The sequence below is a fragment of the Ochotona princeps genome, chromosome 5 (genome assembly GCF_030435755.1).
Source record: "Ochotona princeps isolate mOchPri1 chromosome 5, mOchPri1.hap1, whole genome shotgun sequence".
NCBI lineage: Eukaryota > Metazoa > Chordata > Mammalia > Lagomorpha > Ochotonidae > Ochotona > Ochotona princeps.
This window is the reverse complement of record NC_080836.1, coordinates 24,852,360-24,871,211: the sequence shown is the minus strand read 5'-3', so window position 1 is coordinate 24,871,211 and position 18,852 is coordinate 24,852,360. Positions and strand designations below refer to the sequence as shown.

General features: G+C 36.8%; 1 protein-coding gene and 1 pseudogene across 1 annotated transcript in view; one reads left to right on the top strand and one right to left on the bottom strand.

Annotated features, from left to right (window-relative positions):
- The window catches only part of LRP1B (LDL receptor related protein 1B), a 1,366,825-nt gene that overhangs the window by 1,111,651 nt on the left and 236,322 nt on the right, over positions 1-18,852 (top strand). Inside the window, exons 55-58 of the mRNA XM_058664204.1 lie at positions 2,648-2,770; positions 8,202-8,342; positions 10,789-10,976; positions 17,251-17,434. Of these exons, the coding sequence (XP_058520187.1) occupies positions 2,648-2,770; positions 8,202-8,342; positions 10,789-10,976; positions 17,251-17,434 (636 nt within the window). The remainder of the gene's footprint in view (positions 1-2,647; positions 2,771-8,201; positions 8,343-10,788; positions 10,977-17,250; positions 17,435-18,852) is intronic.
- LOC118757851 (large ribosomal subunit protein uL23-like) lies at positions 4,369-4,823 on the bottom strand (annotated as a pseudogene).

Below are 18,852 nucleotides of genomic sequence, written 5' to 3'. Positions count from 1 at the left end.
GCAGATTTGTATTTTCCAACTCTACCTCTAACTCCAAGCCCAGGCCCCTTGAAGGCTTTTGATTGCCTATTCCAGATACTCTGTAAATGACTGCTTTGATCCTAGATAACTACTGATCAGGAGGTCAGTAAACACCTATTAGTCCTACAGATAGAGTATTAACCTACGGGTCAAGTAAAAATAGTACGGCATCTAGTTCAATGAAGCTGAGGGATCAGAGGACACCTTTAAAGGTCAGGCAATTTGCTAAATTTCTGACACTGGTTCTCAAGAAATTTTCAGAGGATTACTCAGTAGTAAAAATGGAGATAAATTCCTCTGCATGATCAGGAGGATGAAGACGCAGAATATTTGAAAGCAGATCCCAAGGTCACATAAGGTACCTGTTCGACTGAGCAATGTGTCAGAAATACTGCTGTGACTTCTTGATGAAAGGAATTCTGCCAGCTATTTCCCAAGCGGCCCACCCTCATGCCTTTCAATCTCCATGTTTGCAGCTGTAGTGTGTGTGTAAACATATGTGGGTGTGTATTCACTAATATTATAGCAGGTGAAAAGTAAACAGAAAACCTTGCTGCACCTTTTTCACAAAGAACTCATACTGTTGTAGAATTATTCACTTTGAACTTAAAACTGATGTCTGTCTGTAGAGGTCAATGGGGCCATAGAGAGCTGTGTAATAAAAGATTATCCTTCAATAAAAGGAGCCAGATGGTCCCAGTATGGTTTTGCTATTGTAGCAAGTTAACACTCTGGGAAGCATATTAGCACTTTTGGACCACATGGGTAACATTAAGCAAATTATGCTAAAGTGCAGCAAGTTGTACTCAAATGACCTGAAAGTGTTAATGTTAAATAAATTGCTGTTACCTAGTGCTTTAAAGAATAATTCAGATTTGGCATTGTTATAATTCATTTGACTTGCACAAGCTCTTATGGTATCTGAAGTTAGAGGCATTATTAGTAACTTAGAGTATTGCTTTTGTTATAATAGACATATTTTCATACCACAAATTTTCATGTTTCAGGTGCCTTCCATATACTCGAACAAAACAGTATGCTGAAAATAAATTATATTTAATTAAAATAAAAGAACACTATCTGTTTTACATACTTAAAGCTCTATGCCCATAACTACTGAAACAAAACCAAAGATTGTTTAGCTCATAGATTCAGAGACAGTTTGTCTAAGGGCTAATAAGCCTGGCCGATAATAAGTATAATCTCTTAAATATTGGAATATATTTACGAGGGGCTTCAAAAAGCTTATGGACAACTCAAGCAGGGGTGTGTATTAGGTCATTGCAAAGAATGGTGAGAAATTCTAGAAATCTCATTGAAAGTTTTTAAAAAGAAAAGCAGAAATGCTATTGAAGTGTTGAAGATCACAGAGAATAAAGAGACATTTTTAGAAAGACATGGAGGTGGGAAAAATTCAGGGCATCTACATTTTCCTCAAGAGCCCACTGTGCATTATTTTTGTTAAAGATTTTTTTTGTTTACATTCTTGGAATCCAATAGTGCTGCAGTGAAGTGTTTTGGAGGAGCCTCCAGAAAGAATTAGTATCTGGATGTACTAATTAGTGTATGAATGTATGGATTAAAAATACCATTTTGAATTTTCTGTATACTTAAGATGAAAAGATCTGCTTCATATTATCTAGTTAAGAAATGGGAACAGATAAATGTTATTAAGTATATTAAACAAATAAAGAAACAGGTGCTCCGAGGAGATATATGGCTTCTTCAGAATAAAAATATGAAGTAGTAGTCACTGCAATGTCTTCCTGTTTCCAATATTCTACAGAACATATAGTAAACTATTAAACTTATAATATGCTAGAGTTTGGTCTTACCACAACATTTGCTATTTAAATGTCAAAAAAGTAAACTGAAAAGCTTAAAATTATCCTCTTAAGCCATTGACTTCTGTGTGTGTAGTGTTGAGAGTCATCTTTCTGGTCATGCTTTCTGACTCATTTGGGTTAGACATTTTCCCCACTGTTAAAGGGACTCAGTGCAGTACCATTGTCATTGATCAGTTTTCCTTAAGGAAGGATGGTCAACTTCATTAATCAATGCTTAATGTCTGTGTAAGAGTTACAGTGGAGTGCACTGCAATGTTTCATGATTTTGACCTTTGCCTAATGCCCCTGTCTTGAACTCACCCTAAAGCTTTATGTTTGTTTGGAAATAATTATTTTGATAGCACCCATGGTGTCATTTTCATGATAAATCTTACCACTTCATAGCTTTTTTTACTCTATTTTTCATAAGTAACAAAAATTCTTATTGCTATAGGCAATATTATAGGCATGTGTGGAGGAAGAAAATTGAGCTATAGTTTTAAATAAATCATTTTTTCATATGGTTATTTCAAAACATCGTTCATCCAACATGTCAATTGTTACACAACTTGCAGTTTCAGGACCACTTTGGAATAGTTGAATTTATAAAGATAGATAGTTAGCTAGCTAGCTAACTAGATAGGTAGTTATAGATATAGATAGATATATGTTATCTGTTGCAGTGAACATTAAGAAAATAAATTATTCTATGTAATATAACCCATCCTCAAAATGGCTAATAGGATAGAGATAAAATGAATGCTCATGTAACTTTTATTTTTTTGCAATGTTTTTCTTAGCTCCCAATAATACATGCAATGAGAATACTTTCATGTGCCGTAATAAAGTATGTATTCCCAAGCAATTTGTCTGTGACCATGATGATGACTGTGGCGATGGCTCTGATGAGTCCCTGCAGTGTGGTGAGTACCACTCAGCTTCATGTGACATGTACTCTTAGACTCATAATCATTTACATGGACTCAAGAGATTAACTAATACAGCAAAGACCTCTCTCAATGTCACTAAAAGGTAATGGATTCCAGAATACACAGTCATACCACCTGAGATTGTTTTAAGCTCTATTGTAAATGCACCATTATTTGGGGCCAGCACAGTGGCTCATATGGCTAATCCTCTGTCTACAAGTGCCAGCATCCTGTGTAAACATCAGTTTACGTCTTAGGTGCTCCACTTCTGATCCAGCTACCTGCTTATGTCATGGAAAAACAGTGGAAGATGGTCCAAAGCCTCAGGCTTCTATATCCACATGGGAAACCCAGATTCCAGGATTTGGAATGGCTCAACTTCCAGCGTTGAGGCTATTTGAGGAGTGAAACAGTGAATGAACAATCTCTCCCTCATTCTTTCTCTCTTCCTCTCTGTGAATCTGCCCTTCCAGTAAAAAACAAATCTTTTTGAAATGTATCATTATATGGAAATTGTGTCTATTTGTAATAATTTTGTCCGTAGTGATATTGGAAAACATTTATAAAAGTTTCTTTGGCTTGAGGTATTTTCAAATTTAAAGACAACATATTCCTAACTTCTTCAATCTCATAGCCAAATAAAATATTTGAGACAAAAGTATAATTCAGAAATCACAAGAAAACTACATTTTATTGTACATATATACTGACAAGTTAAATTAATATTATCACAAGGTATCATGAAATTCCAAGTGTTATTTCCCCAATAATCACATTGCAAATAGATACATAATTTTTGAATAAATATTAATGTATTAAACATGCCATGTTGAGGTTGAAATGTTAAAAATTTCTTATCAAAAAGATCTACTTATTTATTTTAAAAATTAGCTTTACAAAGAGTGGGAGAAACACAAAGGATGAGAAAGAGGGATCTTTTATCTGATGGTTCACTTCACGGATGGCCACAGTGCCCAGTGCTAGGCCACACTGAAGCCAGGGGCCAGGAGCTCAGTTAAGGACTCCCTTGTGTCCAGCAACTGCCCCAAACATTTGGACATTCATCCTCTCCTTTTCTCTGGCCATTAGCAGAGAGCTGGAGCAGCAGTGGAAAATCTGGGATGAGAACCAGCGACCATATGGGGTGCTAAGCGATGTGCTAATTTTGCAAGCAGCAGTGTTACAACACTTACAGAATGAAATTGAAATTTTTGTGGACCTAATGTTTTTTATAGAATAATTGTGTACTTCACATGTGCATGGGAGGACATACTTGTATTTGTCTTCTATATCCTGTCTGTGGCTTTGGTCTCTGATACGAATCCCAGTGATTACCAGTTTTTGTTATGACTATTTCACCAGCATGATGTGTATTCAATGTGGCTTACTGTAAAAGGCTACATCGTAAGATCTAAATTGGAGGCAAAGTTATGCCTGCCCCTCAGATAACACTCCTCTCAGGTAAAACTTTATTTGGCTAATATATAGGTATATATATATAGATACATAAAATATATATAGAGAGATCAAGATATATATATATATTTTTATGGTGAAAATCATATATTTAGAATTAGAAAGCTGGATGCAGTTTAAGTGGTCCCAGTTTTTTTGGTGACATCCAGAGCATCAAAATCAGGAGGCAGCAATATGTATGCCTTCTTTTTTCTGTCAACTCTGATCAAGGTGTTGACTTCAGCCATATCAATGTCATAAAACCGTGTCATGGCTTGTTTGATCTGGTGTCTGACCTTGACATCCACAATGGACAGGAGCATGCTATTTCCTTGTACCTCCTTCATAGCAGATTCTATGATCAGGAAAATATTGACAATGGCATAGTGGTCAAGTTATTGTCTCATGCAGGCACTCTTCTGAGGGTATTTGGGCTGCCGCTGCAGCACAATCTCATGGGCCGCAGGAAGGTGGGTAATCTACGGGTCTTATTGTGGCTGTGGGCGCCTTTCAACAATGCCTGCTTGGCCTTCAGGACTTTTTCATTGGCTTTGGGAGAGGCAGGAGTTTCCTTCTTCGCCATCAGTGCCATCTTGTTGGAAAAAAAGGGCATACTAACATGTTACACAGGAATAAGAAATGCTATGTGTGGGATTAGACTTAAGAAGCTAATTTGGAGAAGGGTGGATGGGAGGCAATTAGGAATATCAAAAAACGATATTAGAGGAAATAGTATTTCAATGCTAGAGACCTGGTGTGGTGTCTACTAGCATAAGCTCTGGAGTCAGAATCCTGTCTCTGCCCCTTATTAGCTGTGTAAACAAATACATCCAAATATTTCTAAGTCAATGTGGTGGCTGAGTAGTGATGAGTTAGTTTGCGCCATGTCTCTTGTTCTCTCTTAACTCTGCGTTTCAAATATATAGGATCAGTCTTTTTTTCTTCTTCTTTTTTTAAAGTTAAGTTACAACCAGATTTCCAAAAGCCTGAATTTGTACATTCTGAAATAAGAGAATGAAATATGACAGTCAAATATATGCTTAGATCTATGCATTTCAGTAGGATAGAAAAAAAATACTGCCCTAAGGGAGAATAACATAGAATGTTGCTATGAGAGTTGTGATGATTAATAATGCAATTCTGAACAAGTTTGGGAATGGCGTAATGGAAGTTAAAGAATGTGTCAGAATTCAAGAACATTTGGCTGTGTAAGTTAAAAGAGAAGTTCTTTCTTTGATGACTTGGTGGATGGCTTTGCTGCTCTTGGAGGCTGGCAGTTAAGGACCGGTTCTGAAGGCCTGGTGCGGTAGCCTAGTGTATAATATCCTCGCCTTGCATGCCCAGAACCCATATAGGCACATTTTTTAATCCCAGCGGCACCACTTCCTATTCAGCTCCCTGCTTGTGTCTTGGAAAGCAGAGGAGGACAGTCCAAAGCCCTGGGACCCTATACCTGAGTGGGAGGCCTGAAAGAAGCTCCTGGATTCTGGCTCTGGATTGGCTGAGCTCCACCCATTGAAGCCTCCCTCCTGAGGGCTGAATCAACAGATGAAGATCTTCCTCTCTGTCTTGCCTCCTTTCTGTATATCTGCCTTTCCAATAAAAACAAATAAATCTTGAAAGAAAAAAAAAAAGGACCAATTCTGATGTGAGAGAATGAGGGGAGAGGAGAGGCAGGTAATGAAGAACTTGTTTGGGACTTCTGGAATGTCAACATGTTAAGTTCATGAAGTTTTAAAGTAATTTTTAAAATTTGATCTTAGAGACTTGAAGTACCATATGAGTAAATCAAATTAATTTGGTGGCCATTGCATAAAGGTCACATTCAAGCTGTAATGAGGCATGATAATTCCTACATGGAGTAGAAAGGAAGAGAATAAAATAAGACATACTGAGGAACTGAAGTGAGGACTTGAACATTTTCAAGTAATGTAAAAGTGAAATTCTTAAAGAAAAAGGGAAAAAAAGGGAACAGTAAGCAAAGATTGGACCCTGCAAATTGGACTATCAGTGTCAAGAATTATCTTTAAAAGGGTAGCCCGGCTGGCATCATCAAGTGCTATAAAAAACGTGACATGGATATCAATATGCGACATCATTGAATCTGACACTTGTCATTTGGTATTTGTTATCTCCAAAAGGAAATTGATTCTGTAGATGATGCAGAAAAGTGATTGATCCAAGACCAGCTGGTGATAAGAAAAGGGACAGAAGCTTAGACAATAAAGAAAAGAATGAACTGTGTTGCAGAACAGTATGTAGGTAAAGTCTGTTCTACTGGAGTGGATGGACTTAAATACATTTTCTAAGAAAAAGTAAGTTTCCAAGAAGGAGGAGATATTCAAATATGCCAAAAATTTCAATTAAGTATATGGTTTTAAATTGCTTTTTTGTTGAAATTTTAGCTGTAATAAATTTTTTAAAGCGTATTTATTTATTCAAAAGTCAAAGCTACAGCTAGAGAGACAGAAAAAGAAGGAGAGATATATCTGGCATCCGCTGGTTCACTCAAGCTGAGATTCAGCCAGGCTGCAGCCAAGAGACAGGAACTTGCAGGTTTCCCATGTGGGTGCTCGGGCACAAGCACTAAGCCCAACTTATGCTGTTTTTCCCAGGCTGCACACAAGAAGTTGGATCAGAAATGGAACTGCCTGAACACAAACTGACACTCAGATAGGATGCATGTATTCAAAGACATGATTCTACCCACTATACACATTGTCAGCGATGCTCATAGAATACCACATCTGTGCCCCAGGACAGTATCCTAGTGGCTAAAATCCTCGCCTTTCACGTGCCAGGATCCCATATGGGTGCTGGTTCCTGTCCTGGCTGCTCTACTTCCCTTCCCAGCTGCCTGACTCTGTCCTGGAAAAGCAGTTGAGCAAGGCCCAAGGTCTTGGGACCCTGCACCCATGTGGGAGGCCCAGAAGAAGCTCCTGGCTTTAGAATGACTCTGGCCACTGCAGGCAGCCACTTGGAAAGTGAGCTAGTGGATGGAACATTTGTTTCTCTACATCTCCTTTTCTCTGTATATCTGCCTTTCCAATAAGAATAAATGTTTAAAAAAAAAAAGCCCACTTCTCCCAAAAGTAAAATATTTGCCAGAACTTATCAGGAAGTTATAATAGAAATGTTTTTTATTGTTGTTGTTGATTAACTTAAAGAAGATCCATTCCAGAAGTAATTATTGAACATAAAATGAGTTTTACTTACAAAGTCATGGCCATTAACAAAAGATGGGATTATTTTGTGATTTAAATAAAGCTTTTTAATGATTCTAAAAATCAATATATAGGATTACTATGATAATTCGGAGGCTTATTCTGTAAATTGACTTTTAAATCTTTCTCATTTTAGCATATTTACACTTGAATCCTGCTGGTAAAAACTAAGCATAGCATTACAGCTTATTACAATTGTCATCTCAGTTCAGAAACATTCCATCCGTAGATCCTGGCACTGTATCTCACAAAACCCGGTCTTTAAAAATATATCCTAACAGCTTTTAGTTTTGCTTTCATTTGAAGAGAAAATTTTAGAACATAAATAATAGATCAAGAGAGGTGATATAATCAAGTGGATTGCCTTCTTGTTTTCTCACGATGAAGAAATGAAGTGACTTTGTTTCCAGTTTTATTTTCTGCAGGTTAGACCCATTTCCACATCATCAAGATTTGATGCAAAAAGACCACTGAACCAGAAAGAACTGAAGATTCTTTCCCATTGGGAGGCATAGCAGCCTGCATGATTAATTAGCTCTAAGTGTGTGCTGAATTGATGCAGTATCACTGAATACCTTTTATTTTACTTTTGCAGATTTTATTTGTATTTTTTAGAAATTTTTATTTTTCATGATACAGTTGCATAGGCGCAGGGATTTCCCCTGCCACCATCCCCAACCGTCCCTGTCCCTATTGTTTTTCCCCCACATTATTACAGTTTTTGGGTTGTTTCTTTTTGTCTGTAGGGTACCGACAGTGTAGTGCTGAAGAATTTAGTTGTGCGGATGGGCGATGTCTTTTAAATAGCCAATGGCAGTGTGATGGAGACTTCGACTGTCCTGATCACTCTGATGAAGCACCTTTAAACCCAAAATGTAACAGTGCAGGTAAAGAAATATATGTAATACTATGTTTCTACGAAAGTGTTTCTTTTTTTTTTAATTTCTTGTTTTAAAAAAATAAGTGTTTCTTCAGAAGAACAACAAATATCCTTCGGGACCAGGGAGGAGAGCTTTCTCTGGTCCGAGCCTGACTCCACCTCTCGACCCCCGCCCTCCCTCGCAATGACCATCGGGATTGATTCGAAAACCCCTCACAGCAAACAATCATACAAACTAAAAAAACCTAAAATAAATAGACAAACAACAAAAAGTAGAGCTTGGAATCTGACAGGAAAGAGCTGGTGTGGATTGGCTCAAGCCTCGCTGGGTGAGACACAAAGATTAGTTACTCCTCGCCATGGTGTTGAGGATTTTCCTGCACACACACACACCCCAAAAAAAGGAAATATTCTGCACCTTAAATGTCGACAAATGTCTTGTTAGAGTTACAAGTCAGTCTAGATTATCCTAAAATGTGCCAAGATCAGCAAAATTATACTTCAACACAACAAATGGCTAAATACTAAAATGAAATAGACACGAGACAGCTGAATGGTACCTTATAGCCATTTTAAGGTATATAGCAGCCGGTCCTGAATATAAACTAAAATTGAAATGTCAATGAGCTAATCATAGGTTGTGGTTAGGACTTGCTTTTTTTTTTTTTTTTTTTTAACATTCTGGTTACTCAAAACCATGTCAATTCCATAATGTTGCAAATTGCTGTTGATGTTATATTGGGACTCTTAATTGACTGTGATGATATTCTGCCAGCTCTAACTTTGGACCAGAAATGGTCTCCCCAAGAAACTGTTCAACCCATCTGGACAATAAGTAGCTGGACTCTATGCTTGGTATATGTTTGCAAGGAAAGAATCTTGATTGAATTTGAACTGTAATACTGCATCAAGGTGGAGGAATCCACCAGGGGGGAGGGGAGGGGGAGTAGTGGGGGGATTCCCAGAGCCTATGAAACTGTCACATAATGCAAACTAATTAATTAAATTAAAAAAAAATAAGTGTTTCTTTATGGCAAAGCCGGGATTCATTTTCTATCTAGTGTGACATTAGTAAATGGAAACACAAATGTATTAATCAATGTGATATTTCTATATAGGAACCTACTAATCATGCATGTGTGGGGGCTAGTTTTAGAAATATGAGCCTATGCAAAAAATGTGAAGATTTAGAGAACTGATTGCAATGAATCTGTGACCCAGTATATGCCTTAAAACTCATTATTCTCAACCTAATATTTTATATGTAGACAATTTCCCTGTGAGGACCAAAATTGAAATTTTAAATTTAAAACAAGTTGAGATTTACTGCCATCTATGCATGGCCAAAATGAAATTACATATCATTTGAACTGATACATAAGCTACAAACATACAAACATGCGTGCAGGCACACACACACACACAGAGGCTGTGTTTGCTAGCTTGCTCTGTTCATTGTTGGTAAATATGAATTGCCATCTATGTTAGAATATACTCAGTAACATTTTTCTTCTATAGTTCACATGCTAATAGGCTTTCTTTTAGCATGTGTAATAATGAGTACTTTTCAAGTCCTGTAGTTTGAATAGCTACAAAATCTGAACTCCTTTTCTAGCTATATTTGGATCAACTATAATTTACCGACAAAGTCCTTTTTATGCCCTGACTTAAAAATGTCACCATTTTATCACCAAGAAGAAAAAAATTCAGGAATATCTTCCTATTCCAGATTCTTAATTTTTAGTGACATGTGTTTTCTCGGAGACCTATGGCCTGAGGGAAATGTCAAACTATTATTCTTTTGAACTAATTCTTCCAAATATGTATGAGACAGAAACAGTCCATTAATTTTACAGTAGATGCTTATTTCAATTGTTAATTTCCATATTAAAAAGCTCAATGCACAATGAATGCTGAACACTAATATGCAATTTGCCTTCGGTTTTCTTTCATTTATGTATAAAATGGTATACTAAATATAAAACATCTGGGCCCGGCGGCGTGGCCTAGTGGCTAAAGTCCTCGCCTTGAACGCCCCGGGATCCCATATGGGCGCCGGTTCTAATCCCAGCAGCTCCACTTCCCATCCAGCTCCCTGCTTGTGGCCTGGGAAGGCAGTTGAGGATGGCCCAAGGACTTGGGACCCTGCACCCGTGTGGGAGACCTGGAGGAGGTTCCAGGTTCCCGGCATCGAATCTGCACGCATCAGCCTGTTGCGGCTCACCTGGGGAGTGAAACATTGGATGGAAGATCTTCCTCTCCGTCTCTCCTCCTCTCTGTATATCTGACTGTAATAAAGTGAATAAATCTTTGAAAAAAAAAATAAAACATCAATGTACACATTATTTATTAATTTGACAGATTAATTCCAAATTTGCAAATATTTCCAACAATTGTAGTTGAAAACAATGGCATGCTCTTTATGTTCCATTTGTTTTATTCTCTTTTTCCAGAACAGTCATGCAACAGTTCATTTTTTATGTGCAAAAATGGCAGGTGCATTCCCAGTGGAGCTCTTTGTGACAATAAGGATGACTGTGGTGATGGTTCAGATGAGAGAAACTGCCATGTAAATGAATGTTTGAGTAAGAAAATCAGTGGATGTTCTCAAGATTGCCAAGACCTCCCAGTTAGCTACAAGGTGCGTACTCCTAAAACAGCAAATCATGTAATACAATTGGGGATTATGAAAATTGTCTATTCTAACATAATTGTAAAAGGTAAAAGGTATCATAATAACTAAAAGGTATACATGATAAGTAAAACTATTTCAATGGAGAGTGTTTGTATAAGGAAACCATCATGAGCATGTTATGTATAAGCTGTAGAGCACAGATCGGAAAATGGAAGCTCAAATAATTTTTGAACATATTCACAACGTAAGAAACAAAGTAAGCAAAGGAATAACATTCAGGGATGATACTGAAATTTAAAACCTTCATAATTACATATATGACATTAAAATGTCCATTTCCTGCTTCACTCTATGTATTGTAAGTATATCTTTTTAGTGGAATGAGGTAACAGTTCATTTGCCACATCACTGGAGAGTACCATTTTTACACATCAACAACAAGGAATGAAAACAGCATGAATTATTAGACCTGAGTTGGGAGACACTTAAGAATAATTCATGATTAGTGTTTTAATTGCTAGCTGCTAAACAGCTTAGTAGCTTGGCAGTACACTTGCCTGAAAAAAACAACTACTTTATTGACAAAACTGATTGACCAAAATCATTTCTAAAACAACTCTATTCCAGTGTATTGGAAATATGTAGAATCTAATACAAAACCAAAATGCATTGTTGTAAATTAGGTTTAAGATTCGTTATTTAAATATATGGAAAACCCATTTTCAGGCATGCAATATAATTAGTGTTTTGAAGTGAGCAACCGATTTATGCAAAACAGTAATAGGATGTCCTTTGCGTAAAACAGAGGCAGGTTCATGTCACATGGGCCTTTCAAGGGATAGCTTTCTGCATAAACCTAGGACCGAATCATCCTGAATATGGGGCTTTTTAAGAGGAATATTAAAAAAAATTGCCATGTATCCAAATTTTTACTTCCAGAAGTGTAGCAGATTTTAAGGACTTGTGTTTCTGCCTAGATAAATGATTAGTTCTCTGTACTCAAATCAAGGTAAATGAAGTACCAGGTACAATAAGGAGCATACCTAGCCTGAGTTGTTTTATTCATTTATTTTTATTTTTTTAAAGGCATATTTTGCATAGAAGGAAGGAAAGACAGATCTTCCATTTGCTGGTTCTCTCCCTAAATAGTCCCAGTGGCCAGAGCTGAGCTGTTTCAAACCCAAGAGCAAGGAGCTTCTTCCAAGTCTACCATGTGGGTGGAGGACTTGGGTCATGTTCCACTGCTTTCTCAGGCCGTATACAGGGAACTGGATCACAAGTGGTACAGCCAGGACACAAACTGGTGCCCATATGGGATGGTGGTGCTTGTAGGAGGCAGATTAGCCTGTTACGGCACTGTTCAGGCCCCAGTCTATTTTTTTTTAATTAATAAATAAATTAAATGTGGCGGAAAGGTACATTTTCAGACAAGTTCCAAGTAACATTTATAAAATAACATAGTATGTAAAATAAATGAAGAAAATGAAAAATTATTGTTAAAAACACCAGGTTAGGTCTCGGCACTGTACCCTGGCTGAAGTTTTCACGTTGCATGCACCAGAATCTGCTTGTGGCCTGGGAAAGCAGTTGAGGAAAATTTCAGATCCCCAAAATACCTCCTGCCAAAAAACTTTTAAAATTATTTTGATCAGTCTTAACTTTTGCCTATGATCTTTCTCTCTCTGAGAGGTGATGCCTATTTTTCTTTCTCTGGAGTCAGAATAGAATGAGTGACTTGTTTCTGACACATAGAATATGAAAAAAAGGGCAAACACTGAAGTAACAGTGCAGCACAAAAGCCTAGCAGGTCACCACTTCCCCCATATGACTAAGCATGACTGCCTTCTCAGAACTGTGCCTAAGGAATGCATGAAATATGTTTCTTTATATTAGTAATTTTAAAGAAAGTATATATTTGACATCAATAATGTTCATTAATTGCTATCAATACCAAGCCCCAAGAAGCAGAGGGGAGCCTCCCTAGATGGCACAAAGCCAAGTGCAGCTCTGGGGAATGTACCCAGAAGTTCCTGAGCTACAATGTAGAGAGGCCCACAAAAACAAAGAAAGAGAATAGACCCTGCTGTGGCCACTGCAACAGCTCCTTGTTAAGCGGAAGCCCATTTTCCTTGAAGAAGAGGCACAAAGCTCTGTGACACTCCTTATTGCCACAGATCAACAGTCCTAACTGCAGGAAGAGCCTGCAGTCCCCACAGCCTTCAACCCATTCTGGGAAAGTCAGTGAGTACTCAGGAAGGAAACCCAGGTGTCCCGTTTCTGACTCTGAACTGGGTTGATTTAAAGATTGCATTTAGGAGTTGGGATGTTGAAAATAAAAAGACTGTTTTAATGTCACAAATCTTTATATTGTAGGAAATACTTTACAGATTACCAAAATGAGTCACTAGCAGCTTACTAAATATTGGTGTATAGAGGAATTGTGCCTGTCAAAGGTTTCTGGATCATTTTCTGTGACAGCCCAGTTTTATTTAATGATGAATTTGACTAGAATAGCCAACAAATTTGCTACTGTTAGTCATCAAAAGTCTGGTATTTAGATTAATGTAAATACGTTGATCAAGATTATACTATATGTACATGTAATCTAATAACTACAACAGTTATTTTCTCTGTATGGAAATATTTGCCAAAATATTTAAACAAGTCATTGAGTTAAGACAAGGAATTAACCCTGTCTGAAACGCATGTGTATTCATTCATAAACACTGCGTCTAGGCAGAAATAACAAAACATGTGGCAGAACAGCTCTAAATGAAATGAGCGTGTGTCAGATAATTATTGGGGGCATTAAATATTTAAAATCCAGTAGAAGTTAAAAAGGTATTATGATGACTAATGTATAACACATTTAGAAATGATTTTTAAATAAATCAAGATATATATATTATACAATTATTATAGAAAATCTTAAATTTTAAGCCATTGACAGATAATTTATTAGTTCTACAACATGCGTAAATATGTATTGATGCGTATATATATTTATATATTATATATAGTTATATTTGTATTATATATTTGTATTATATATTTATATATAACATTTACATGTGTGTATTATATATGTGGTGTATATATATGTATGTGTGTGTATTAATTTCAAATCAACTTCAACATAGATCCAGTATTGCTTAACCTGTATAGTTAATATGTCTCAAAGCAAACATGAAGGTATAAAATAAATAATGTTCACACCTTGCTATTACATGAAAAGAGATACAGAGAATGGATGTTTGGTGCAGCAGTTGAGGCATTGCTTGAGATGCCCACATGGCTTACCAGAGTGCCTGGACTGGAGTCTATTCTCTGCTTGTAATACCAGCTTTGTGCTATTGTGCACTCCAGCATTGTTTCCCCCAAGGATGCATTATTATATTCATTAGCTTTGATCTGTGCTGTACAGTTTTACAAACATTATTCCTAGAAATTCTGTCAAGTATCACTTAAACACACCTGGGGAAAATGTCAACTAATGGATTTCTCTATTCCACAAGAAAATGATCCACAGCCTGTTTTGCTTGCATCTCAACAGAAAAGGGCAAGAAACAATCCTTCAAATTCAGCAATAAAATGGAAATTGCTTTAAAAAGCAAAATATAGGCCTTATGTGCTGTGAACCATTGGCACATTTTCTGCGAAACAAATATGAATCCAACTATTCAGAGGGGAGTAATAGCATTGAACTGAACAAAGTCTGTTATTCTGAGGGAAGAATAGGTTTTGCTGTTCAAACAAGCGTATTTCTGAAAGTGGAAAACGTTTCAACAAATAAATATAAATAAACTAAAATTAACCAAGTACACTTAAAAGCTAATTGAAATTTTCTTGGCAGTAATAGAAAAAGTTTAAGTAGTTATATTTATTAGTAGTGATCCTTCAAAATGCTTATGGAAAGTTGAATGAAAAGACAAATCTGCAAAATTTTGAAACCCATGTATGCAAGTGATCTTCAAAAAATTCATGGAAGTATATATATGTGTATATACACACATATGTAATATATATAATAGTCACCTTGTGTATAAAACCGTAATTTCTCTTACATATACTTACATTCAAGTCACTGACTTTTATAGTACTTCTATAAGACTGTCACAAGACATTCCTCTGCACTTTCACAAATACCATGAAAACTGAAGTACCTTATATTCCTTTTACAAGACTGTTTCAGATGAAAGGCACAGTTCATAAAATTTTCCTTTGTATGTCCCAAAACATTCCTTTACCTCAACATAGCTCTGTGTCTAGCATTCAAATTTCTGAATTCCAGAACATATATGATCATCTGAACACATGTTCAGCCTCTCCAATAATGCCTTCTCATATCCTGTGAGAATTCCCATTTTCATTTAAAAATATTTTTTCTCATTATTTACATATTTTATTTATTTTAGAAACTATTTAGTTCTTGGCACAGAAGCCTAGTGGCTGAAGTCCTACCCTTGCACACACCATACAAGCACTGATTCTAATCCTGGAGGCCCCGCTTCCCATCCAGCTCCCTGCTTGTGGCCTACGAAAGCAGTCGAGGACAGCCCAAAGCCTTGGGATCCTGCAACCATATGGGAGACAAAGGAAGAAACTCCTGACTTCTGGCTTCAGATCTGAGCAGCTTTGCTCATTGCAGCCCCTGGGGCATAATCATGAGATGGAAGATCTTCCTCTCTGCCTCTCCTCTTTTAAACTATTTAAAAATTATAGCATATAAATTGCTTTTCAGCAATGGTTTTGTATACAGTCCAATGATATTAAGCATCTTATTTCAGGGGTTAAAGTGTAAACACCAACTTCACTTGCCTTCATAGTATGTCAGGATGGATATTCTCTTTGGGAGTTATGTTGTTACAAACAGATTTGGGGAAATAAGAGTGTGCTTTTTACTTTCATTTATGGGCATACTAGTGAGTTTGAGAAATTTTTTAAGTTTATTGTAACTACTTGAGAACTATGGGATAAAAAGTAACAAATTTACCAACTGAAACAAAATCATGAGAATGTAACAAACAAGTTTCCTATAAAATTATCTAGGAAAAGATATTTATTTCTCTTTTGAGCGCTTTTAGATGAAGTTGATGTTATTGCATGGATCACATTCCAGATCTTTAAAAAACTTCTTGTGCCCAAACAAAATAATAATAATTACAACTTGGCATATTTTCCACTGATGATTTAGTAATATGGTCTTAAATCGTTCTAATATAATTCTCAATAAACACAAAACTATTCAATCACAGATTATGAAATGATTAGTATGTATATCTCGAGCATTGATTGTTTTTAATTGTTGAGCTTCTTAACTCACCATTACTACTCAATACTCAAAAAATCCCTAATTAAAAGGTCGCTAAGTATTGATGGCAAAGATTAGTGTGATTATCATCATCTAATCAGAAAATAGGTTCACTTTCTATAATAGTGATCCTCATATGCTACTTGGCAGAGACAAGCTAGGAAAAGGGGTGCATAGACTGTGATAAAATGCAGAGATAGTATCCACCTATGAAAAGTGATTTAATTATTGAGAAGGGAATAAAAGCTGTCTTGAAGTTACTTTGTCTCCAAACACCACTATACTTAAACATGGCACCAAATACAGTCAATAAGCAGTGGTTGCAGATTACTGTGTTTTAACAGTCGCAGTGAGTCCCAGCTCTACTGTGGGCTTTATCTAGACATCTTCACCTTCCTGTTTCCAGATTTCTATTCAGTTAAGTAAAAATAAAAATGCCAACAGCTCTAGCGAAATAGCAATTAACAATGTTTGAAACCTTGAAAGATCCACATAAAAAGTAATTTATATTATTGTTAAAGTCTTCTAAAAAGGTGGTATTAAATACTAGATAAAGGAAAAAAAGAAATTGAACACTTGCTTCTGTTTCACATGGCTGTTCTTTAGCCACGTGACTTTAGTGATCTCCATTCATGTTTGCAATCTTGCCAATGTCAGAAGATAAAATGAAGATACTTGGGAGAATAATTTTATACATTTAACTTTACATAGTATATGAAATTGTTCTTGGAAGTTAGTTAACAAAAAGACTTGCCATTATCTATTCTTAAGTATGTTTCTTCTTTAGGCCTTCTTAAAAGGCTATTCAGGGGGTGGTGGTGAGAGGGCAGGGGAAACCCCAATGCCTATTAAACAGTGCCATAAAATAAAGAATAAAGTTAATTTAAAAAAAGGCTATTCAATAATAAAAGGTAGTGATGATGATATGAATGGATTCCTGTTTTCATATCCTTGTTGTTCTTTCCCCAGTGCAAATGCTGGCCTGGATTCCAACTGAAGGATGATGGTAGAACATGTGTAGACATTGATGAATGCTCCACAGGCTTTCCCTGTAGCCAGCAATGCATCAATACATATGGGACCTACAAGTGCCTCTGTACAGATGGGTATGCCGCACAACCTGATAACCCAAATGGCTGCAAATCACTCGCAGGTATCAAATCTCTCACCTCAGTTACTCCTTTTTGGGGGAGGCGTAAAGATTTATTTTTTTTTTTTATTTGAAAGTCAGGTATACAAAGAGGAGGAGAGACAAAGAGAGATCTTCCGTCCACTAATTCACTCCCCAAGTGATGGCAACGGCCAGAGCTGCGCTGATCTGAAGCTAGGAGTTCTTCCTGGTCTCCCACATGGGGGCAGAATATGAAGGCCTCAGCTGGTCCTTATCTACTTTCCGAGGCCACAAGCAGGGAGCTGGATGAGAAGCAGGGCCACTGGGATATGAACCAGCACCCATGTGGGATCCTGGTGTGTGCAAGGGGAGGACTGTGCCGGCCCCACCTCAGTTACTCTTATGGATCCAGGAGTTCATACCCTTCTCCCTGAATTTACTCCTTCTTGCTCTTTCTGAGAACACAATACTCCTCCTTATTCCTAATGATATGGGAATGTCTCACTCTGATTTCATAAATGGTGTACATATCATTCTCTTAATAATAAGGTTGTGGGTACTATTTTAGACTACTATGGGTTTCTGTAATTTTTTGAGATAACTCAGAGGTAAATGAACTATCTGTAGTACTACTTCCTGCTTAAACAAATATTCTTGACAGCCAGTTGGCCAGTCACAGGTTCTATTATGAGAGTGTTGTAATATTGTTTCTTCTCTAAGGCACATTCATTTGCATACCAACAAACCCAAGAGGTCTATAATAATACTGAGCAACAACAGCAAACAAGAATAAGCCCTCTAAGCCTTTTGAATTATTCCAAAATTAGTGAAGTTGTGTTTATTATAAGTAGTGCTTCATTCTGTAAATAAGAATTTTAATGAAGCATGGCCCACAACAAAAATATTGTAATCCACCTGGGGAAAATTAAGCATTAAAAGTGATGAAAGACAGTATATGGTAATAACTATTAAAATGGAACGAAGTCAGTGGGCAAGGGGATCTTTATTTTCTTCAGCTGTTTTTAAAAATAGATCAAATATAATTGCCAATTTCTCATGTGAATATATGGCAATGAAAATATTTAAAGCATTGCATTTGTTTTCTCATCTATTTCTATTAAACAAATGTCAGAAGTACAAATTTTAGGGCCAGCATTGTGGCATAGCAAGTGAAACCACTGCCTGCAGTGATGGAATCCCTTGGACACTGGCTCAAGTTTCCCCGACTGCAGCATTTCAAATCAAGCTCCCTGACAATGTGTTTGAGAGGACCACACAAGATGGCCCAAGTTTTGGGAGCCCTGCACACATGTGACCGAATTGCAGGATGCTTCAGGTCTTTGCATTGGTCTGGCCAGCCATGGATGTTGTCATCGTTTGAGTGAAGCAGGTGTCAGGACATTTCCCTGCTTCTCCATGCTCTCCGTAATTGAACCATTAATATGAATTTTTTCAACCTT